The following is a 25,008-nucleotide window of genomic DNA, read 5'->3' as shown; positions in this document are numbered from 1 at the left end:
GACTGACTCAAGCTCTTGCTTGTCAAGTTTTGTGGCATATTAGAATTACCTGGTGACCTTCTATTTTTTTTTTAAATTCAGTTCCAAGGCTTCACTCTAGACCTCTTGGGTCAGAACCGCCAGGGTATGGACCCCAAGAGCCTGTACTGGTAAACTTTCAATGATCTGCACTCTTCCTCACTGTGAGTCATGGAGCAGCGTGGAACCCAGCATGGCAGAGGACTAGACTGCAGGAGCAATCAGGACCTGACTGTCTGCCCTGCACCTCACAGCAAGCTTTCATGAGGCCACAACTGCTGCCCCTGACATGGACATTCAGCTGAGAAAAAAACAACAGTGGTCTTTTCCAATGCTGATGATACTCTCCACGATGCAGGATCATAGTGAAGAGGAAAAAGAGCTGAAAGCATCAGAGCCCCATTAAGAATTCCCAGCAGAAAGCAGGCTCACTTTAAATGCCAACTTCCTTCCCTGCTGCCTTTAAAATGACAAGAGGTTATAGGGAGATAATCCAAAATGAGGAGCTTAAGCAAGTAAATATAATATTCCTTTTTCATTTTTTTTTTCTAGCCTCTTGGATACTCCTGACATTTGCAATACCATTTATGTCAAGCTTGTGTGAGTTAACATAAAATTTCCTGGAAAAAGTGTTATGCTGTAATCAATAAATATCTCCTGGATGTCTACAATAACCCAGGGCAGTACAAGGTGATGGGCGAGGCTGGAGATGAATGGGAAGATGAATGAGGGGGTGATTCAGCCTCCTGGGTAAGCTGGGAGGGGAGGGGGGCTGGGCAGCTGCGTTCAGCCCCCTAGGTCCTTGAGGTCAGGGCAGCACATTTCTGCTTCCCAAGCACACAGTGGTCCCCTGGTGGCATCTCCCAGAGTTAACTCAACTTTCCAAAGTGCTTGCTTTATATTTTTAAAGAGTGCTTTTAAAGTAATTAATTAATTTTTGTTTATTTCGCTGTGCTGTGTCTTAGTTGCAGGATGTGGGATATAGTTCCCTGACGAGGGACTGAACCTGGGCCCTCCACATTGGGAGCGAGAGTCTTAACCGCTAAACAACCAAGGGAGTCCCACTCTCTTTATTCCTGAATCTGGGCTGCTATGTAGCACTGTTCCATCTTCTACATCCCTGAACGACCTGCCCAGATGGCCCACCTCTGTCACGAACCTTCACAGATTCACAGCTGGGATTGGAGGGAGGCTGGGGGTGGACAAGACTCTGACAAGACCCTGTAGAGGTGAGGAGACTGAAGTCTAGAGAAAACAGGGGGCTCACCAAATGTCCACAGACCCCATCTGCATGGGACCATCTTGCAGCTCCTTAGATGCCATGTGATATGCCATGTAACACCCCTGCCTCTATGCCTTTGCAAGGGCTATTCCCCTGAATGGAACTCTCCTGGTCAGCCAACTCAGGCTCGTCCTTCAGCTTTCAGCTTCAGTAAATGTTACTTCCTCCAGGAAGCCTTCCCTGACTACTCCAAATTTGGTCCCCAAACCAGACCTGCAGGTTACACCTTCCCATAACACTCAACATGACTCTAACCTTCAGGAAGGTGGACACCACATCATCTTGTTTACAGCTACACCCCTAGCATCTGTCCAGTGCTTGACGCACAGAAGGTGCTTAATAAACATGGGCTTGACGGACTGAGCAAAGAAGCTCTGTTTTTCTCAACCTCTCCAGACTGTCCCCACACTTGCCACACCCAAGTCTCAGTGCTCAGCAGATTCCATCTGGATGGAGCTGAGATGAGTGAGAAGCAAGGCCAGCACCCGGGCCTATTCCTGACCACCCCCACTCCCCCACCCGCCTTTCACCAGAGCAGCTCAGAGTTTATCTGCTTTACGCATTCATGCTGGCTGGTCAGATATTCTTGAAAAAGGAGTTCCAGTCTTAAAACCATTTCAAAATAATTACCCCTTCTGAAGTCCCATGTGAGAAACTGCTTTAGAACTAAGCATCAAGAAAAGCCTTGCTTCTCCTTGAAAACTTGGCTTATTTTTATCTTGGGGATGATAAAAAGCATGTAAGTCACATTGCCCTTTTCTCTCTGGCCACCAGGAATTTGAAAGCTAAAACTGCTGAGTGTGTAAGAGTTCTGCGTGTCTGCATATTAATTCACTCTTCCTTAGCACTGGTTTTAATTTGTGTTTTTCTAGTTTGGCTTGTTTTAGTTCTTTTTCTATTTTACCACACATACACCTTATAAGATTCCTTGAATTCTTTGTGGAGTGACTTGGGCAGACAAACAGAATATTCATCAGGTGCTTCATCGAGGGGGCTGGTACAAGAGTCTTGGGGTATGTGTGTTTGTCACTCAGTTGTGTCCGACTCTTTGTGACTCTATCCTGCCAGGCTCCTCTGTCCATGGGATTCTCCAGGCAAGAATACTGGAGTGGGTAGCCATTCCCTTCTCCATGAATCTGGAGTCCTGCCTTATTCCTCTTATTTTGCATTTTCCAAAAATTGGGGGTCCCGCCTCCCTGGAGGCTGTGCACAACACAGGTGTGCAAGGCACTGCGACATCAGAGGGCGCGGGCTCCAAATCCTGTCCCTGCAGCTTTTTCTATTTTTGAGCCTCAGCTTCTACATCTGTAGAGCGGAGGAAAACTCAGCATATAGATTTCATGTGGAGATTCATGGGATGATATGTGAGGAGAGCTTAGGACTGAGTCTGGTACCCAGACAGTGCTGAATACCAGACATAGGGTCAACAGTTATTTATTGAGTACCAGCTATGTACCTGGCCTCATTAGGGGATGCCCTGATAAGCAAGGTCAACCAAAAAGTCCTCCCACCCCCATAAAACACATATCCTAATGAGGAGAAAAGCAGTGAGCACATTTTGGAAAACACTGTCGCACATGACAGTGGGCACTGTGAAGGTGAGAGAAAGTGAATGTGAAGTTGGGGAGGGACTGTTTTTGAGGAGGAGATCGGGGTGAGCTTCTTGGAGGAGGTGACGATGACACTTGCAGGATGGTAGGAAGGGGGCTCCAGGAGGGGTCTGAGTGTCAGGCCTAGAGGCTCTGAGGTTCTCTGGGGTAATAGGGAGCCACAGAAGAATAAGGAGCAGCTGAGTGAGGTGGGGAATTCAATCACAACCTTCTGCTCTGGAGTCAGCACGGGGCAGGGCATCGCCCTGGACAGGACGTTCCTACCTGCTCCAGCTGCTTGATGGTGTTTTCTTGCTGGTTCTGGACTTTCTCGTGCTCGAAGGCGCTGGATTCCAGCTTCCAGAGCCTCTCCTTCAAGTCTGCAATGCAGGTCTCCCCCAGAGAGGGTGACCTCAGCAGATCCTGCTTCTGGGCTTGCAGCATCTCCACCTCCTGCTTCAGCTGCAAGCTTTCCTGCTCCTTTTGCTGCAGAGATAAAGTGGGCAGGGATCCAGGGTCACGTGACCACACACCCACCCCTCCCCCACCTCTGAGGACACCTCTAAGACCATGGGAGGGCGCTTTCCACTTTTCAAAGCAGCCCTCGCCACCTGGGCCTTGCAGCCCCTCGCTGTGCCCCTGTGGGACCCCGAGGGCCCTCCTGGGACAGCTCAGACAGGCACGGATGGGGAGTCGGTGGGAAGCAACACACTGGCCCTAGAGCTAGAATTCAAAGCGCTAACAGGAGGTATTTGCCCCATCTGAAAGCTTTGTACCTGCCGAGGCTGGGCTGGAGATGTTGGAGCCGGGAAGCAAAGTGGCCAGAAATGACTTCCAGGTTAGACGGTTTGGGCATGACCATGAGGGAGTTGCACGTCAGGCTCAGGGGCTCTCCCAGGGTAACAGGGAGCCACAGTAGGCTGAGGAGCAGCTGAGTGAGGTGAGGTGCCTGTGTCCCATTTTAATAAAATCCCTCTGAGCTGCAGCCTGCAAGGGGCAGAGCCCTGCCCCTACCTGGGTCTACAGCTAACTCCTCTGTGACAGACGGGCACCCAGGTGGGCACCTCGGAACGCAGGCAGGTGCCTGGAGCAAGATCGTGAGAGACATGGAGCTAGCAAGGCCTGCTTATCCACCACCTGCCACCCCTGGTTTGCTGATGCAGGCGTGCTGGGCTCCGTGACTCTGGCGGGCTGGCAGAGCAGGACAGTCACACACAAAGCTCTCTTCCCGGCACCATGTGCAGCGGGGGTGTGTGAGGGGTTTCCTGAGACCCAGCGACAGCCAGCCAGCTATGCCCCCACGCCTCACCTTCAAGAGCTGCTGAAGCTTGCCCAGCTCGCACCGGATGCTGGTGTTCTCCTGGGCCACTTTCTCACGGAGACCCTTCTCAAAAACGCACTCCCCCAGGGCCTGGGCCAGCTGCGCATCAAACCTGTCCAAGCAGAACACGGGTCATAGCACCCAGGGGTGGGGGTTGTGCCTGGGGCAGGGAAGGGGTGGGACTGGAGAGAGGCTGTTAGGTTGTCGAGAACCGCTAGAGAGAGACAGTATCAGATGATGGAGGGTTTGTGGATATGAGGTAGGAATACTGAACACCAGAGGGCGACTTTGAGGGTTTACCATTTCCAGAAAAATACCAAACACTTATTTAAAATGTGATAAAAAATATAAGCAAATATAAGTTGGGTGAGAGGCGCTTCCTGGACTAGGCATCATCCCACATGGCTCTTTCAGTTTCTGTCCTTCTCATGGGCAAGGAAACCTGCAGAAGGCTCTGCCAAGCCTCAGGAAGATGTGACTTTGGTCAATAAGATGTGGCTTTGGCCACGTGCTCCAGGGAACTGGGTGTGGCCAGAATGGCTGAACTGAGTCCGGGGTTTCAGCCTTGGTGAGAAGAAGGTCTCCCTTATTACAAGATCATCCAATGTCCCTCAACGGTAGACGGTCAGTAAAAACCTCAAGACTCCAAAGAAAGCCAACTATGGGTCATATGAGGAAGCCCTATTGTCCGAAGGGCCCAGGGGCTTTCTGATTGGCTCCTGGTGACGTTATTCGAGAGGTGTTATTGGCTGCCTCTGAACGGCAACATTATGATGATGGTAATGGTCCGGCAGATTCAAACCGCCTGGCTCTGAGATGGGCTCCATGGAGTCCTCATAGCAATTCAGCAGAAAACACATCTTAGCCATTTCGCAGAAGAGAAGACTGAAGTTCAGAGGTGAAGTGAGTCGGCCAAAATCCCAAAGCGGGTCTGAGGCAGCTTCTCCGCTGACTAAAGTGGTCTGCCATCCACCTGCTCAGGTGCTGCAGCAGGCAGGGAAAGACAATGGGGGCCAGACAGTGATGGATGTTTTCAAGGAGTCCTTCTGGGGCACCAGATGCCAGGGAATGCCTCCAACAGACCCTAACTCTTGGAACACACTGCCCGAACAACTGTCTGAGGCCAGACGAACTCACTCACAGCCTTCACTCCGCTAGGAGCGGGCCAGGGTCCAGCCTCCCACAGCTCCAGCACAGGCCTTATCCCTAGGGGAGCTCCATCGGCCCTTGGAACTGAGCTTTGTGACCCATGAGTAACCATGGCAACCAGGCCACTGAACTGAGAGTCCAAGGTGCGGGCAGGGAACCTCAACAGCATGGAGACATCCCTCCACCCAGAGCCCAGCCAACTCTGGAGGCAGCTGCATCGACCCTTTGATTAAACGTAAAGAGGTGTGAGAAGTATGGCTAACTTCTCCGTCTCTCCCTCACTACAGGCATGCTACCTGAATTTCCACCATGAGAGACTTCTACCTGCTTATGGGCTCCCAGCTAAAATGTTAATCCACCTAGAAAGGTAATGGCTGCTATTTGCAATTAGCATCAAAACATAAACTAACTTCTGCCAAGAGATGGTCAGGGAGTAGAGGGCATCACAGGGCAGGTGAGTTTTAAGAACAGATGCAAGTGCGATGAAATGGGAACTCTCTGGGGGCCATTATCTGGAATGAAGGATTCTGTCCAAGGTGGTGGTCATGGGAAACACCAGAGAGATAGAATTTTCTGGCTGCATAAACTCCAAGGGCAGAGCCCCCCTGCCACCCATCAGAAAGCTGAAATCCTCCTTAAGGCCTCTCAGAACAGGAGTAGTACCCACAGATAAGGGCCAGGATTGTCACAGCTGGCAGAAACCTCCAGGATGATGGAATTTCATCTCTTGATTAACAGATGGCATCTGTCGGAGCCAATCTTTAGCACCAGGTGGTCTGCTTAACTTCGAGGGCAGCTCTAAAACATCAGTCACCGTCTGGCTCAGAGAGGTAGTGTTACCTGACAAGGTCACACAGGAAATGATCAAGGTGGGACTAAGCCATTTTCCCTGCTGCAAGGACAAGGTGTAGCCAGAGCGTGCATGGGAAGGTGGAAAAGGAAAAAGAGTCAGCTATCAGCCAGAGAAAAACAAACTTCTCTCATCTGGGGAGGCATAGTAATAACTCCCCAAAGAACTTTTTTTTTTTTTTTTTAATGAAGAAGCCAGTTCAGGAAAGGTCAAAGATAAATGAGAGAAACTATATTTAATGCAGATCAAATTCAAAACCGGTACCATTCCCAAGGAAATGTATTTCGGCTGGCTACCTCTTGGAAAAAAGGCGTTCTTGGCAAAAATCATGTCCTGGCACAGAGCAAGCTTTTTCTGTGTTTTCAACTGGGACCTTCTAAAAGAAGCTAAGTTTCACCTATTCGCCTCCTAGGAAGTTTCCAGTAGGGCTTGTCTGGCTCAGAACAAGGCCCCTGCACACCTTTACCCTCACCAGGTGAGCTGAAGAACTTCAGACACAGCTGAGGAGTCCAGGGATGAAAGCATCCCAGGATATGAGGCTCCCCGTACGGAGGCTTGTGAAAGAGACCTGAGCGCCAGTCTAGGCTCCTATATGGGGAAAGCAAGCGCCAGAACCAGTGTGCAGATTCAAGACTGGCATCTTATTCATGCACAGAGCCCAGATCCTGCAAGAACTGCTCACATGAGCTGAGAGTCTAAACTATAGATGGAAAGGGCAGTGACTCAAGTTTTTGGCCGTCTCCCCATTTTCACCAGTGGGGATGGGAACTAGACCCTAGTCCTGTGCAGCATCTACCAACTGCATCATCAAGTTTCACCACAAGAGGGTGCTCCACCTGAGGAGCAGAATCCTCTCCTCAGGTGGAGAAGGGCTAAAGGACTTGTCCAAGGTCACACAACTGGAAAGAAGCACAGCTGGGACTTGAACCAGCACTGGACCTCTACCCACCAGGCTATGCTGACTCAGCCTCCACAACAAACCCTTCACTTTTAATGGGGATGCTGAGGCCCAGAGAGGCCAAGAAAGCCCCCCAAGCTTACGTGGGTGGCTGGCAATAGAGCCGAGACAGAATAACAGAGAAGAATGGTTCCTTGCTGGATTCTTGGGAGAACCACACAGCGATGTGTGGGGAGGGATGGGGCGAGTGAGGGCAGAACTAGGAGGCTGAGCTCCAGGGATGAGAGCCCTGACTGGAGTGACGGGGTTTCAGAGGAGAATCCGGAGGCCCCAGTACCCAGGCAGCCCACCCGAGCACCCCGGTCATGACTCACTTCTTCTGCTTCTTCTCCAAGTCGTGGTTTCTACTCTGCTGACTCTCCAGCAGGAAGCGCGTGTCCTCCAGGTCGCAGGTCAGAAGGTGGCACTTCCTCTTGAGCTGCTGGGCCGTCCTCTGGGCTCCCTCGTAGGCCCTCTGCAGCTCTCCGAGCTGTGGGAGAAGCAGAAGGAATCAGTCCACCCTGTCAGCACTGAACGGGCCCCCTACTATTTAGCTGAAGCAGCTGCTTCTCCCAGTGTGAGTCTAACAGGAAGAGATCAGGTTCTGGGCCGGAGAGACCCGGTCCTAACCACTTGCTACCTGCATCAGTGTGGGGAGCTATTTCTCTGAGCTTCAGTTTGCTCGGGGATAATAAGGGGGGGCAGTGTCTATCATTCTCTGAGGGTTTTAAATTTTCCCCAATGCTCCTCTGGCCAGCAGATTCTGAACACGCCTTGCCCAACTCGACAGCCCCTGGAGGACCATGTATAATTGATATCCCCGTCGGCTGCCTCATCTGGGAGATGTGTGTGGACCAGCTGAGAAGCAGCCAGAACAGTTCAGAGGAATTCTGACCAGGAGACCCACGGGACGGGCGCTCAACTGCACTTCAGATGGACTGACACACAGGAACGCACGCGGCTGAAAACAAACAGAAAAGCCACGGCTCTTGCATCTTCCTCCAGGAAACACCCTCCCAAATGTCCTAGTTTAGATCTGGGAGACAGGGCGACTCGGCACACTCGCTTTGAAGAAATGGGCTCATTAAAGAATTGCTTTAAATAAGCAAAACACCGAGTTAATGAAGCCTGTAATTCTAAATTCAGTATTTGAAGGCAAATGGGATGTTTTCTTATATTCCGCTGCTCAGAAAAAGGTTGCAGTTTTATTACTTTTTAATGTAGCATGAATACCCCTCCTTCCTTGGAGAGGCTGACCCGACTTGATAATTTGTTATGAAAGAACTGGGCTGTTCCCGGGCGGCTGTCCCTTGGCTGGTTATCTACAGCCTGGATGTCTCCTGAGGGTCACGATACAACGTCCACCTTGAAACTGACCGCTAAAACCATCACCAGGGAGCCTCACTTCTGCTGTTTATAAAATCCCATGAGATCTCACCCTGGCCCACTTCTGCAGGATGATTTCATGATACTTTTTGCTCACAGTGAGGAGATACATAAATAATAATGGGACAGGAAATATGACCTCAACTTTTATGGTGCTTACATCTACTGGGGGACACCAAGAAGTAAGCAGATAATACAGCATAATGAGGCTTATATCTGGGGAAATAAATCAGGGGCAATCTCCCCAGTCTGTGTCAGGGAAGACTTTCTGGGGGGAAGGATACTTAAGCTGAGATTGTAAGGTTTGTCAGAGATATCTAGGTAGGGAAGAGATAGAGTGTACAAGGAAAAGGAAAGAGCATATGCAAAGACCCAGAGGTGAGAAAGAATAAGCCTTTCTTGAAGGAGGGGGGAAAAACCAGTGCAATAGAACAGAATAGAGTCCAGAAACAGACCCACAGAAATACTGCTGGGTGATCTTTTACAAAGGGGAAAACACTATATAGTGGAGGCTTTTTGACAAATGGTGCTGAAACAACTGGTCATTCACAAGTGAAAAAAAAAATCTAGACACAGATTTTACACAAAAATTAACTCAAAATGGATCACAGATGTAAATATAAAATGCAAAACTATAAAGCTCCTGGAAGATAACATAGTAGAAAACCTTGATGATCTTGGATTTGGCAATGACTTTTTAGATATAACACCAGAGGCATGGCCCATAAAAAAGAAAATTTATAAGGTGGATTTTATTAAAACTAAACATTTCTACTCTGCAAAGGACTCTTTCAAGAAAATGAAAAACCAAAGACAGGAAGAAAACATTTGCTAAAGACATACCTGATAAAGGACTTATCGAAAATATACCAGAAAATCAGAAAACAAACAACTCAGTTGAAAAACAGGCTAAAGACCTTCACAGACACTGTGACAAAGAGGACACGCCACAGCGACCTCCATGTGTGACATCAGTGGAGGTGGAAACACAGCAAACAGGCAGTACCCGCTCTCCCTTTTGGGTTCAGTCAACACTTGGAAGAGGGAGGCAAGACCCTGCCCTATTTCTGCGACCTTGATGACCCAGACTATCTTCCCCCCTTACCTTCTGCTCCAGCTCATTCCTAGATGCCAGCTCCGACGCCAGCCTCTCCTCCGACTGCTGGAGACGCTTCCTGAGGAACTCGCTCTCCGCCTGAGCACAGTCGAGGCGCATCTGCCACTCGTCCGCTGTTTGGGAGAGTCAGAGAGACTAGTTAGGAAACTCCGTGAACAGGGCGGCTCCCTCCCATGCTTAGCTCTCTGTGCACAGTTTCACAGTGTGACCAGAATTCCCAAGGTTCGACCTGGGCTTAAGACCTGGAAACCCCACATTAAGTCCAAGCTGAAAAACACCACTTTCTCCACGCAGTGAGTCATTGACCAGGTGTTGAACATTATTGACCACTCACTATTTCAAGCTTGGTCATTTACAGTGCTCAATTTCTCTACATGTGTGCATATACCTTCCCCTATGGAAATTCCATAATTTCTGAGGTTAGAGGAACTGTTTTATACATCTATGGGTTCTCTACACCCTCTAGAAGAGTCCCCTACACACGGAAGTTTCCCCTGTGTGGTAAAACAAGTTTACCAACTGGCCATCCTACTGGCCATTCACACTGGGTGACAGAGTCTGTCATCAGTGATGGTTGAATTAATTAACAAATAAATCAATGAACAATAATTAAAGTGAGAGTTGGACTGTGAAGAAAGCTGATCACCGAAGAATTGATGCTTTTGAACTGTGGTGCTGGAGAAGACTCTTGAGAGTCCCTTGGACTGCAAGGAGATCCAACCAGTCCTTTCTAAAGGAGATCAATCTTGGGTATTCATTGGAAGGACTGACGCTAAAGCTGAAACTCCAATACTTTGGCCACCTCATGCAAAGAGTTGACTCACTGGAAAAGAGTCTGATGCTGGGAGGGATTGGGGGTGGGAGGAGAAGGGGACGACAGAGAGTGAGATGGCTGGATGGCATCACCAACTCAATGGACACGAGTTTGAGTGAACTCCGGGAGTTGGTGATGGACAGGGAGGCCTGGCGTGCTGTGATTCATGGGGTCGCAAAGAGTCGGACACGACTGAGTGACTGAACTGAACTGAACTATGCAAAGAGCAACAGAGACACTGGTCACAACATGTCTCTATGTACTAACTAAACAATCCCTTGATTTGGTAAGATTCTCCAAAAAAAAGTCATTTACTGGTGGTGATGAAAACTCGCTGAATAGAACAGGCTATACTAGGTTGTGATAGCTTATTTTCTGATTGAATAAAAGAGTAATGTTGTTTAAGGTAATAGAGATGTGGAAAACATTGTACAAACGGACAGTTTAAGATAGGGATCACCCATCCATCATCCATCCAAACATCACCCACCCATCCATCCACCCACCCACCCACCTATCATCCACCCACCATCCATCCACCCACCCATCCATCCACCCACCCACCTATCATCCATCCATCATCCACCCATCCACCTATCCATCATCTACCCATCCATCCATTAATCCACCTATCCATCCATCATCCACCTTCCATCCAACCAGATACTCACATTACTCCATACCAGGCACAAGAGATCATGAAATGAATAAGAAACCATTCTATCTTTCAGAAGAATCCACTTGTGGAGACAAACATGTAAAGTCAGCTTGAACAAAGCATGACCAGGACTCTTGTAAAGGAACTGAGGGAAGTTCAGAAGAGGACTCAAACTCATGAGGGAAGCAAACTTCTGTTTTATTCATGACTGTATCCACATCCACAGGACTTACTATAATGCCTACCATATCATAAATGCTCCATAACTTTCACTTCAGAGGTGGCTGGGTGAGTGAATGGATGGATGGATGGATGGACAGATGGATGGCAGGACTGAGGTCTTGTTGGGGGTGGTTCTCACATAACTAACCCAAACAGAAGGATGATATACTCGCAAAAAGTTAAAGTTTCTTCAAATTTCCATCAGGGTAAATAATATCATGGTAGGAAAGGAATCCTATCTCTCCACCAGGAAAATAAAAAATCTCAAGTGGCAACTGGCACAGCTTCAGAAAAAAAAGGGCAGCAGAAAGGATATCTGGGGTGGCCTGTGTGCTCTGTGCTCCAGAAAAGGGTGTGAGTGGGCGCCACAGACAGCTGAGGACCTGCTCCATTCCCCCAGGCCAAGTTCCGCCTTCAGCCTCCTTCCCCGTGGGTGCCATACTTCACATACGTGTCAGTGAGCCCTTCATTTTCCAGTACCATTTTCCTGGGCTTCCCTGACCTCCCACTGACATTGCAAGTTTCTGGACAGCAAGACCCAACTAAAATTCTTCTACAACCCTCGCCCCAGAGTCCAGCTCAGTGCTAAATACATTCCATGAAAGGTTCTCTTTAGAGATTTCACCACGCATAGTGAGAAAACATATATATTTTCAATAATTTCTACCCCAGCTTGACCCATAGAGGAGGTTATGGCGGCACTGCAGTGGGGTAATTAAAGTGTTCTATCTCTTCTTTCAAACTTCCTATGTCTCAGACATCTTCTATAATGAGTATGTACTATTTCATAATCAAAAACAAAATATTTGTGGATTGGCTTCCTGGAATAAGCAGCCTGAGCTGAAAGCCTGCACAGCACTGTGACTAATGTGCTCCTGAGCTCAGCGCATTTCCCCCTCAGCCGACTCCCGTATCTCTGCACAGGAAGACAAATGGCCGGGGAGCATCGTTCAGACACAAATCACCATCAGGATGGAAACGGGGCTGACGTTCTTCTGGGGAACCTGTGCCGGTTCTGGCCAACAGGTTCCCTTCTCCCTGCATGGGCCCCACCTTTTTGGGGCTCGGGTACCCGAGAGTCTCAGATGAACCTCCCTGGCAAATGCCTGCCCTGCGGGTAGCCGGGATGAGAGGATGACAGGAGTGGAGTAGGAAGCCAACGTGCCTTCCCCTCCTCCACCACCTCCTGACCTCGGCCCCTCCAAGTGTCCCTGACATATCTAGGGCATCGATTCTCTGGGGGCACTAGAGGAACGATGTCTATGTTTTATAAAGGCTGACAGACATGCCGGGAAACCTCCTCAGCTGACTCGTTTTGACTGGGGAGAGGAGATGACAGGGAAGCCTCCTGCCCATCCAGCCATGAGATGTGTCTCCAGGCGACCAAGACGGGCACCACCAGGAATCCCTGGCTCCGCTGAGCACATCTTTCATTGGGCAATTCACTCTAACTGCTAACCAACTGCCTGACATCACTTTCAAATAGGGCCAGTAGTCGTCCCTGCTCCACAGGTGATGAGCAGGAATAAGGACCCCACTATTAGTGGTGCTAGAAATAATAATAAAGTGAGCAACAACTATTCAGCATTCTGTAAACACCTTCCATCCATCAGCTCTGTCTACAGCCGTTTGAAAGATGAGGAAACCAAGGCGCGATAATTTCTTTGGCCAAAGTAAGAGAGTCTAGATTCAAATCCAGAAATGTGATTTTATAGCTTTCACTTCTTATCCACTGAAGTGAGTTCCTCAAAATTTACATTGCTGTTGTTTAGTTGCTCAGTCGTGTCTGACTCTCTGTGACCCCATGGACTGCAGCACAGCAGGCTTCCCTGTCCATCACCCTCTCCTGGAGTTCACTCAAACTCACGTCCATTGAGTCGGTGATGCCATCCAGCCATCTCATCCTCTGCTGCCCCCTTCTCCTCCTGCTTACAATCTCTCCCAGCATCAGGGTCTCTTCCAATGACCCTGATTCACTGGAATTTAATAAAAATTTATATTATGAAAGTCAAAGTTGCTCAGTCACGACCAACTCTTTGCAACCCCATGGACTATACAGTCCATGGAATTCTCCAGGCCAGAATACTGGAGTGGGTAGCTTTCCCTTCTCCAGGGAACCTTCCTAACCCAAGGATTGAACCCGGGTCTCCTGCATTGCAGGCGGATTCTTTACTAACTGAGCTATCAGGGAAGCCCAGAAACTTATATTAAAATTACTCATATAAAAGAGATTCTTAAATATAAGGGTGCCTTGCCCATCTACAGGGGATGATAGAGGATGAGATGGTTGGACGGCATTACCAACTCGATGAATATGAGTTTGAACAAGCTCCAGGAGATAGTGAAGGACAGGGAAGCTTGACGTGCTACAGTCCATGGAGTCTCAAAGAGTTGCACATGACTGAGTGACTGAACTGAACTGCCCATCTGTAGAGCCACTATTTTTTAAATCATTCTTTGCATTATTAATAAACAGCACCTGTGACACTGGTAATTTATTACCTTAGATATTGTTGGATTATCCGTTTAATGCCTGCCTCTTCCACTGAACTGTACACCCTAAGAAGGCGAGATCTGCTCCTGTTTTCCCTGCCAGCATCCAGAGCACGGAAAGTGCTCCACGCGTGTGAATGAAAGGATGAAGAAAAGGAGAGCTTTCCCACCAGTGTCCGACCCCTGGTTCCCAAGGACTCACCTCCTGCAGTGTGACTCCTCTCCAAATCATTCAACTGAATTTTCTGCTGGGCTTCCGCCAACCGCTTCTCCACTTCTCCCAGATTTTTCTGGACTTGCTCATACTTGCTCTGGAAGACAGGCCTCGAGGTTTCAAACTGGAGCTAAGACAGTGGCCATCTCACCCAAGGTGCTTTGAAACCAGGACTGGCCCCTATCCCCACTCCTACCCCCACAATCTTCACCCAGGACACCTCCAAGGCCAAGACTTAGGAAGACTCAGATGTCCTCCAGGACTCCCAGCATGGCAGTCAGTGAGCCTGTGCACCCCAGATATGAGCAGAGCAGGGCAGGCCCGACCCTCCCAGCCACTCTTCTCGGGCACTCGCATCCCCAGTGCTCCCAACTACTCGCCTTTAGCTCCTGGACCTCCCGGGAGGCCCGCAGCCGCTCTGCCCGCTCACTCTCCAGCACCTGGCAGGCCACGTCCCCTTTGAAGCGCTCATCGGCCAGCTCTGTGGTCAGCTCAGCAATCTGGAGGGAGAGGGTTAAGGCAGGGTTACTTGCTGGGGCTGCCAGCCCTTCTCCTCCCACCCATGCTCCATGGGACCATCCTTACACTGATACTAGGTCTTGTCGCAAGGCAACCCTGCAGCGTAATAAGGTGGTTAAGTGCACAGGCCTCGGGATGTTACTGGTCCTGGTGGGTTAGAGTTCCTGGCCCAGCACTCACTCTCTGTGTGACTCTCAGCCACACAGGATGCCTCTCTAATGCTCGGTTTTCTCCACTTTAGTAAGGAAGGGGACAGTGGATAGAATTGTTTAGAGAATTAAGTGAGATAGTCCACACAGAGCTTAGCACAGTGCCAAGCACATAGTAAATGCTCAATTAAAAAACAATTTTTCTAGTAGAAACTCTCCTTAGCCATCCTTCAGGAAGTCATTTCACCTGACCAAACAGGCTTCCTTGGTAAGACACACACTCACCGATACCCACCCCACATGGATGCTCTCGGCCAGGAAACCTCCTGATGGTCCCCGGGGCCCGCCTGCCTCTACCAGGTTTCAGCCATGCTGTCACACAGTGTGTGCTCACAACCTGTTTATGCTCACACACTTTTATGCAATTACCTATTCTATTAACTATTACATAAACCTCTAAGATGTGACCGGGCCAAGAGTTTCCAGGAAAACTACGCTGAATGCTTTGGAGGGAGTGAATACAAGTGAGTTGCTTCTTAAAATTCTGTCATATAGGTGTAGGTGCAAAAACTATAAAAAAAACTCCAAGTACAAAGTGTAGGCTTCTGCATTCAAATTCCTTTGCCATTTGCTCAGCTTTAAAGAAACTGAAACTGGAAATCACGTAGTTGTGTGTAAGGGGTGTGGTTTAAAAAAGAAGTAGATCTTGAGTTTTCGGTCCCACCTCAGTGAGTTGAGGCAGACATGTTATCTGTTAAAAATTAAAATGTTTATTTTTTAAATGAATTCCCACTTGCACTGGCTTTTTTTCCCCTAAAATAAATGGGAAACACCAAGTGAGTCAGCGCGTCTGTGGTCTTATCGTTTCAAATACAGTCTTCTGGGTTCAAGGATATGCCAAGGTAAGTGAGAAGAGAAACATACAAGTGGACAGTTCATGAGCAAGAAGGACAGAAATGATGCTGAAGAGCAGAATCCTCATGAAACTGGGGCTATGTTGGTGCGAGGCAGCAGTTCAAGTCCAGAGAGAGGGAAGGAAAAAAAAAAAACAAGGCACGGGGCAGTCACACACAAGGACTGACACACTGTGTGACTGCGGACGAGCCCCTTCCTCTCCGGGGCTGTGGTCACCTGAGCCACGAAATGCTCTGAGTGAAGCGGTGTCCACTGTCCTCCTGGGCATCCTGGGAGTCTGAAATCCAGCACACTCCAGGGGGGCCAGGCTCACCTCCTAATTGGAGCCTCATTTGGCTCTAGAGGGGTCAGATTTAAAGTAAAGTGGAAGTCGCTCAACGGCATTCAACTCTGCAACCCCATGGACCGTCGTCTGCCAGACCCCTCTATCCATGTGACTTTCAGTTTAGTTCAGTCACTCAGTCATGTCCGTCTCTTTGTGAGCCCACGGACTCTAGCATGCCAGGCCTCCCTGCCCATCACATCTCCTAGAGTTTGCTCAAACTCATGTCCATTGAGTCGGTGATGCCATCCAACCATCCCATCCTCTGTCATCCCCTTCTCCTGCCTTTAATCTTTACCAGCATTAGGGTCTTTTCCAGTGAGTCAGTTCTTCGCATCAGGTGGCCAAAATATTAGAGTTTCAGCTTCAGCATCATTCCTTCCAATGAACACCCAGGACTGGTCTCCTTTAGGATGGACTGGTTTGATCTTGTAGTCCAAGGGACTCTCAAGAGTCTTTATAGGCAATAATACTGGGACTTTACAGGCAAGAATACTGGAATGGGTTGCCAGATCCATTCAGGATCTTCCTGACCCAGGGATCAAACCCAGGTCTCCTGCATTGCAGGTAGATTCTTTACTGGGGTGCATAAAGGCATTCAAGTCAGAAAAGCAATCACTTGCAGTGGGTGCCGACTGCAGGCCAGTGTACTCCAGGAGCACCCCAGAACACACCCCTAAACACGGCCTCCATCCCTGCCATCAGCATGGATACCAAACACCAGCAGAGTATTCTCTCTGCCTTAACCATTTAGTATGAAATTCAATTTGTGCTAATTGGCCTGAGCAAAGAGAGCACAGAATTAATTTAATGCATTAATTTTGAATTCCGCAGACCTCAAGTCTGGACCTCAAAGGATAATTCATCTTTCCAAACTGGGGAAACAATAGCCGCTTTTCTCAGAGACAGTAGCCTCTCACTGTCCCCATCCCCACAAAGCCCTCTTCCTTCACACATTTTGGGGTCCAGAGGCTCTGTCCTTGAGTTGAGGGGTGGGCACCACACCCAGAGCTAGCAGATGGGTGCAAAATGAAGGCCAGTTTAATGAGGGAGAGCCGGGTTGCAAACCCAGAAGGGCCCTGTGCAGACCACACTAGGACCAGGAATTATTCTGGAATCCTCCCTGGATCCACCGCTTGGCTGAATCATCAGAAACCCTCTTTCTACTCAGGGACAATGACTCCAAGGGTCTGCCAGAGAGAGGGAGACAGAGATGAATGAATCTGCTGTTTTGCAGAATCAAACAGAAATAACATTCCACACATACCACACACAAACACCACACTGCGGGGGAACAGTGGGTTGCGGGGATGTGAAGGACCTTAACTGCCTAGCACACAGGGTCCCCTGGGTTGTCACGGTCACCTGCCCTGCATGATGCAAGCACCTACTGCCTGCCAGACCTGCCTTCGAAGACTCTGCTGTTGGGGAGGGAAGAAAACCACATGTGGAGCACCCACATGTCTTGGTCCAACCGTGTCCTTGGCTCTTAAACTTAAGGACTCATGGAACCCAAATCACTTGTCCCATAGAAAGCCAAGAGTGCCCTTTCCCCTCTCTTCCTGTGCTTTTCTCAACCAAAAGGATCTGTTTATTTAAGCCCTAGAATGAGAAACAGCTCACACTCATCCACTGCTGTGAACAAGTGAGCCCTGGCACAGAAGTCTCACCAGGAGGGTGTTTCTGTCACTTGCTCACACAGAACAAGAGACGGCAGCTATGAGAGGTGGGACGGGTTGCTCAGATCAGAGCTGATTGGTCTTGGAGGCAGTCACGCCCAGGCAGCCCGACTCGGGGTCCTGGCTGGACCTCTGCCCAGATGCTGTTCCTTGTCTGGTGTCCCTCGTCCAGCTTGATCCCCTGCCCCCAGGTCCCTGGGGGTGGTCGTTCTGGAACAGACCAGGACATGTGGCTCAGGGAGGTGACAGGCAGTGGCCAGCGAGTGCAGGTCAGTGGCCAGGTAAGACCTGGACTGCAGCCAAAGGGAGCCTTGTGGATCCCTACAGGAGAGAACGCTCCCACCCCCATCACCTGAGTAACTGAGACAGAAAACGAAGAACAGCAGCAGAGGAAAAGGGCAGAGAGCAGACAACGGCCCCTTTTCTCCTCTGGAGGAGGAGGCACAGACAAGACTTTCCTGCTGTGCCTTCCTCTGCGGGTCCAGGGCTCACCCCGCTGTGGTCATCCTTGAACATGCCTGCCCGGCGTCCATTGAGCCTCTGCAGCCGCTGTCTGCCAGGAGAATGCCCTCCCCCATGGTGAAGGTTCAAGAGACCCTAAACATCCCGAGTCAGGGAAAAAACCAGGCTGTTTTATTCCCCCGGGGACGAGGGGGCTCCAACATCCAGTCCCCACAGAGGCCTGGCGCTGCACTAGAGCATAGAACCAGGTGCCAGGAGACCTGGGACGAGGTCAAGGCTCGGGGGCCATCTGACCACGTGGCCCCCAGCGAGTCACGTCCCTTGCCCACCCTGCTGGTGGACAGTCACGGCCATCGGGAGCCACCTCTCTCAGGGCTCCGCTAATGCACATCTGCCCTAGATCTCCAGTCCCCGCTGCACCCCTCTGGTTCCCTCAACGATTCTTCACCCAGAACTGAAATTTCTTGGGCTAATGAGGCCAGACAGGGGTGTACATGGGCATCCGTCTTTTGCCATAAATGAGGTCCTGTACATATTCCAAGAGAAGACACCACCCCGCTCACAGGTATCGCCTTGAGCTCCTGCAGCCTCCCTGGTGCTCCCACCCAGTTGAGCTGCTTCCCTGTGAAAATACAAACCCCACTGGGCATACAGGCCAATCCTGCATGCTTGAAGAATATTTATAGCTGGCGTCTCAGAGGCTCCTCATCTCCTCTTTGGCTCCTTTGCAAATGAAGCACTTAAATCATTTTGCAGCAACGCTGTCTTTTTAGTAAGGCTCGTCAGACGGCATTCTCGCTGATGAGGCACACCACGTTCCCTCCACGCTTCTGTGGCTGCTGCCCCGCCGAGACCAGGGGTGGGGTGCAGACGCTGGGAAGGGTGCTGGGGGGCTGCATGATGCACAGCCCTGAAGGAGTTTCTGCTCCCCAACTGTCAACAGAAGCTCCGTTCCAAGACAGAAGAACCGAGTGGAAGGAGACAGTTCGCACCTATTCTGTAGCTTGACTTTTCTCAAAGTGTGGGCCCTGAACAAGCAGGTTCAGCATCACTTGAGAACTTACTAGAACTGCAAAAGCTCCAGGGCCATCCCAAGCCACCGACTCAGAATCTCAAAGGCTGGGATCCAACGATTCACACCCTAACCCGTCCTCCTGGGGATTCTGGCACATGTTCAAGGAGGAGAACCCCACTACCCTAACACAGCACGACCCTCTGCACCAGGGTCACCTCGAGGCTTGCTGGAGAAGTGCAGAGGGACCCCGATCCCCAAGATTCCCTCCTGGGCCCAACCTTGAGAGATGGAGCCAGGGAAGCTACAGGGGTAACAGCTCCTCTGGGTGATTCTGAGGGCTTCCCACATGGTGCTGGTGGTAAAGAACCCGCCTGCCGATGCAGGAGACAAGAGATGCGGGTTTGATCCCTGGGTTGGGAAGATCCCCTGGAGGAGGAAATGGCAACCCATTCCAGTACTCTTGCCTGGGAAATCCCACGGACAGAGAAGCCTGGCAGGTTGCAGCCCACAGGGTCACAAAGGACACGACCAAGTGGACTTAGCACTCGTGGGTGATTCTGATGCGCTTTCCAGTGCAAAAGCAACCAGTGGAAATCAACAGTAGCTTTGCAGGGAGGAGGGGAAAATTAGAGCCCTTTCTCCAAATAGACTCCTACTTGGGCCCCAACACGCTACATTTCACCAAATCTGAGCTGCTGCTGATTGTGAGATGCACAGTTCAGAACATGAGAGAGGAATGCACGGCCAGTTCCTAGTGTGAGAGGCTGCTGACTAGGTTCAGCGAAGTACAAAGGGAGAAAATAATTCATCTGAGAATCGATAAAAACAGAATCAAAGCACAAACAGCACATCTACTGTAATGGATGCAGGTGTGGGAGTTCTGGAGCCCTGGACCCCTTCCTTGCCCTCTGACGGGCCTGAAGAGACGCAGGGCTTCAGAAAACACTCCATAAATTACTCTACCGGCGCAGATAAGCCACAGGGTGGGCGGGATCCACACTAGTTACATAGTTATCCACACTGAACAACTGACCAGATGTCCACAGCTTATGAAGAACTGCTACGGATCAACAAGAAAAGCCATAGGAAACCCTGGAAGGACCACTTTGTCAGAGAAGATAACCAAATAGCTAAAAACATGTGCAAAGACACAAATTAAAATCATAAGGTGGTAACAACTGCGCACCAGCCACAGTCGCTAAATGAAAAAGGCAGACAATCCCCAGCGCTGGGAAGACGTGGAGCAGACAGAAGGCTCACCCGCAGCCGTCGGGGAGCAAAGGACACCAAGACAGTAGTGAGCTATCTGCAGCATCTATGAAAACTGAACACAGAAATAACTTTAAAACCCAGCGGCTCCACCCCTCGGTGTGTGCTAACAGCCATGCGTGATCTGTGCACCAAAAGACACACGTCAGGAGGTCCAGAGCAAGCTGGTTCCTTACAGTTGAAAAATAGAAACAGTCGAATGTTCCTTTAGAGGAAGGGATAAGGACCAGTGTCTGCATGTAATTGACTAGTCCACAGCAGAGGGGGTCCGTGAACCACAGTCACCCACATCACCAACAATGTCAAATCAAAGAAACCAGGGACAAAGGAATGCACAAATTCAATGAATTTCAGTAAAGTTCAGAAACAAGGTAACATCTGTTCTTTAGTGTCAGGAGTCCGTTTGGTGGTTAATGATGGAGGGCAGCGGCTGACAGGGGCACAAGGTCGTGGAAACTGGGAGAGAACTGTGTGCCAGCGCTCGGGGAGCTGGCTGCATTGGCGCGTCCACTTGGTGAAAATTCATTAAACTGCACACTTATGTTGTGTACACATTTTTTATATGTTGGACTGTTACACAGAGTATAAAAGGCAGGAGGAAGACGAGAAGCAGGAGGAAGAAGATGGCGACAAAGAGGAGGCGTTGGGGAGGAAGAGGAAGAAATCCTAACACTTAGTCATCTAAATGTGCTTCCGGGATGAAGCTCAGCTTTGAATCCTGACTGAATTCTCTTTGTGGAATGGGTATCATGCCCTTGACTTGCAGTTTAATGTGACACTACCTAAAGCATTTCTACAAACCCCTCCTATATTTACTGTGTGACTATAGGTGAGTGCCCTCAGGGCCCTTTTAATGAGGCGTCATGGGAGAAGCTCCTCTAATATCTCGATTATCTCCATATCCTGAAAAGCTGCTCTTTGCTCAAGCAAAAGGGGTGCGTGTGGGTGTGTGTGCATATAACCCAGACACAACTTGTTTATGGAATATCCTGTTTTTCTTTTTGCTTTGGTTGCTAGGACGCGCTGTGTCAACATTTCAACCCATTTTTAATAGTTCCACACACCCATTGTGTGTCTATTCTGCACTGGGGGCAGGGCTGATGTGATGAGGCCTCCCAAGGACAGGGTCTCCCAGTCTAGCTGGGATGCAGGAGGTGATCAGGAGATACTGATCAATGCTGTGAGGGAAAGCACAGGGCCACTAGTAGCCTATAGGGGGGGCCTAATGGGCCCATGGGCTTCCCAGGTGGCTCAGTGGTAAGGAATCTACCTGCCAAGTGGAGACACAGGTTCAATCCCCAGGTTGGGAGGATCCCTTGGAGAAGGAAATGGCAACCCAAGCCAATGTTCTTGCCTGGGAAATCCCATGGACAGAGGAGCCTGGCGGGCTACTGTCCATGGGGTTGCAAAGAGTTGGACTTGACTTAGTGATGAAACAACCACCACCCACCCTTAGAGCATCAAGGAAGGCTTCTTGGAGGAAGCACCATTTGAACTAAGTATGAAGGGATGACCAGACATTTACCAGGTGAGGAGGGTGGAGTGGGAGGTTCTAGGCAGAAGGAACAGCACAGGCAAAGGCATGAATTGAGAGTGAGTCTAGGGCCAATGGTAAAGGTCTATATTCTAACTCTTTCCTTGATTTTGTGTATTCTTCGATTCTTGGTTCCCTTTGCTGATTTTCTTAGCTTTAAATTTTTATCTTATTTTTTCAAGACTTCATGCACCTTTTTGTCATCGTGTATGATACAAAGACTAAAGAGCCCAGGCAGAATATTCTGCAGGTGCTGACACGAGCATGCGTAGTTTGGGCCTCAGAAGCCTGGCTCCATCCTCTAGCACCAGTGTCCCATGAGCTGGAGCTCCAGATGCTAGAAACGCTCACCTCCTCCTCCCCTCCAAGTCTCCCCCAGCAGCTGACACATCGTAAACCCCCAAGTTTGACGTGACAGCTCGTGATGGATTACTGCATAAAATGTCAGCTCGGCGGGAAGGAATTTCTGCCGGGAAGTCACCGATATTCCCCACCAGCCCACAGTTCTCCAACTGCTTCTGCTGCTCTACTCATGGCTACTTCCAGCAACAGGGGTCAGGCGCTGGCTCTCTGGAACCTCAGTGGAGGATGTAAAGTAGTCAGGTATCATTCCCTCTCCCCAGTCTCGTCCACGAGAGGGGCAGTAGCCCAACCCAGATTCTCCTCCTGGTGCGCCAGAGACCCTCCCTTCCAGGAGCCCCTGCCCCTTGCCTGACCGTGAGGGTGGACCACCAGGGAACTCCCGATCTTGATTTCTGAGGTTTTCAAGGCTCCCTTAAATTGCGCCCCCTAGGCGAATGCTTGGCTCGCCCTAACCCAGCTGCCTGTCTCCAGGAAGCCCTGGTACATCACAGGGCTCTGCTGGAGTTCAGGTGGAGCTCATTCATTCCCTTCTTCATTCCCTTGCTCATCAGATGTATCTGAGTACCTTCCGTATGACAGACTTTTGACCAGACCCCTTGGATACAACCAGAGAGAAGGCAAAGTCCCTGTCCTCACAAAGTCTCCAGGCCAACAGAGGCAGACAGACCCCAAGTAGATAAACGTGTAAGCTAGGTTTCAGATGGCAGAGTGTTGCGGGTATTAAACAGAAGGAGGTGATGGGGAGGGAGGTCAAGCGGGGGGTGATATTATGTAAGTGGTCAGGGAAGACATCTGTGGACTGAAAAGTCTGAAGCTAGATCTGAACCATGTGATGCACCCATCTCTGTGCAGATCTGGAAGAAAGGCAAAGGCAGCCAGTGCAAAGGTCCTGAGGCAGCATGAGAGACTATCTCAGTCCAGAGCAAAACTAGAGCTTCCTGTGCTTGCGTGGCTAGGGTGGTGTCACTGCTGACAATAGTGCTTGGTTAGGTTGAAGGCTAGCAGGGATTGTAGTTAGGTTCACCAGCAAAAGCCAACAGTACTCAATTCTTTTTCTTCAGCACTTTGTTTTTTAAGGGCAATGCATATTGGTTCTTATATCTCTGGATGAAAGGCCTTTTTTTCTATAAACAGCCAGATAGTAATATCTTTAATCTTTGCAAGTCACACAGTCTCTGTCACAAACTGCTCAACTCTGCCTTTGTAGCATGAAAGCAGCCGGAGACTGTACACAAATGAATGGGTGTGCTGTGCCAATAAAACTTTATTTATAAAGAACCGGTGGTAAAATGGGTTTGCCCTGTGGGCCATAGTTTGCCCATCTCTTTGTTCATTTTCACTGTGGTAACTCAGGTTTTAGTCTAACAAGATGTGTTCATTCATTCTGTCATCAGACTCCCTTTCTGGTGCTTATGTTCTTCAACACAAGAAGCACTGCTGCTATGAGCATCTTGCCTTTTCATTTCTGTGGGAGAGGTTCTCCAGCATGTGAACCTGGAAGTGGAACTGCTGGGCCACAGGGTACAGGCAGCTTCAACTCTCAGAGATGATGCTAGACTGTTCAAGAGCCACGAGATCAATTTATACCCATACCAGCAGCATGAGTTCCTGCTGCCACGCACTCCTGTCGCCAACAGTTGGCGACATCAGACCAGGATTTTGCCCATTTCAAGTATTAAGTGGTACCTGTTGTGCTGTTAATGTATATTTTCTGATTGCTAGTTAGTAGAGCATCTTTTCGTGAGTTTATTGGCCATCTGCACTCCTGACCATTTACACTCCTGAAATGAGTTTCCCTGCTGAGAGCTGCCAATTTCTAATTTTTGCCCCCCCCCCAACTTTTTTTTTTTTTACTAGAATGTTTACCTTTTCCCAATTGATTTGAGGAAGTTCTTTACATATTCTGGTTACTCTCTGTCAGTTGTATGTGTTGCAAATTTCATCTTCAAGAACATGGTGTCTCTTTACAATCAGAAGCTGATCAGCTTATTGGGGTCACAGTGATCATTCTCACCTGCAAGCTGTGCTTTTGTGACTTATTTAAGCAATTCTTCCCTTGGGAGCCACATGAAATGGCTTTGAGACTCATCTCTACACTTGCTGGTTGTGGGGCTGGGGAAAGGCACTTAATACCCCAGAGCCTCTGTAAAATGGGGAGCAGAGTGGCATGAACCTCACAGGGTTATTCTGAGGAGTCTTGAAGGCACTGAGCACCACGCTGAGCTCACTGTCACCTTCCCCATAAACAGACCTCCCCTCCGTGCAGGAGGGATGGGGGTACCTTGCTCTCCAGCAGGTCTACATTCTGCCGGAGTTCATTCCGAGACTTCTCTGACTTCTCTAGCTTCTGCCTCAGCGCTGTAAGCTCCTCCTGCAAAAGCAAACACAGTAACAGAAGCCATTCTGGACTGGAGGTGTAGGTTCCACATGTGCTAAGAGTGGCCAGCAAATGCAGTGGGTGAATCAGCCAGCCGATATGTGATGACGGTCATTTCTGAATATGATCATCTCTGCTCAGGCAAGCCTGGTCCATACCAGCCTGAACTAGGGTCTGGATGCAAATCCTTGGAACAAGACCACTGTTTATTGAGATGGGGCACACCCGAGTAAGACAGGGCACACCCGAGTGACATGGGGCACCCAGCTCTTCATCTTCCCCAGTTACCACTTTGGGCCAGGGGGTCATCATGAGGTTTACAGCACCACTGTCAGAAGCAACTGAAATGCTCAC

The 25,008-nt window shown here is 49.6% G+C and overlaps 1 protein-coding gene across 4 annotated transcripts in view; it reads right to left on the bottom strand.

Moving 5' to 3' along the window:
- Positions 1-25,008, bottom strand: part of MYO18B (myosin XVIIIB) — a 232,041-nt gene that overhangs the window by 105,111 nt on the left and 101,922 nt on the right. For all 4 annotated transcript variants that reach the window (XM_055405416.2, XM_055405418.2, XM_055405415.2 and 1 more), the window contains 7 exons: positions 24,559-24,648; positions 14,431-14,550; positions 14,039-14,147; positions 9,638-9,762; positions 7,482-7,636; positions 4,199-4,322; positions 3,175-3,375 (listed from right to left, as the gene is read on the bottom strand). In XM_055405416.2, coding sequence (XP_055261391.2) covers positions 3,175-3,375; positions 4,199-4,322; positions 7,482-7,636; positions 9,638-9,762; positions 14,039-14,147; positions 14,431-14,550; positions 24,559-24,648 — 924 coding nt within the window. The remainder of the gene's footprint in view (positions 1-3,174; positions 3,376-4,198; positions 4,323-7,481; positions 7,637-9,637; positions 9,763-14,038; positions 14,148-14,430; positions 14,551-24,558; positions 24,649-25,008) is intronic.

Source organism: Moschus berezovskii, chromosome 19, assembly GCF_049115385.1.
Source record: "Moschus berezovskii isolate FMDL1 chromosome 19, NW_MosBer_1.0, whole genome shotgun sequence".
Classification (NCBI taxonomy): domain Eukaryota; kingdom Metazoa; phylum Chordata; class Mammalia; order Artiodactyla; family Moschidae; genus Moschus; species Moschus berezovskii.
The sequence above is the reverse complement of the archived record's forward strand: the minus strand, read 5'-3'. Positions and strand labels throughout refer to the sequence as shown.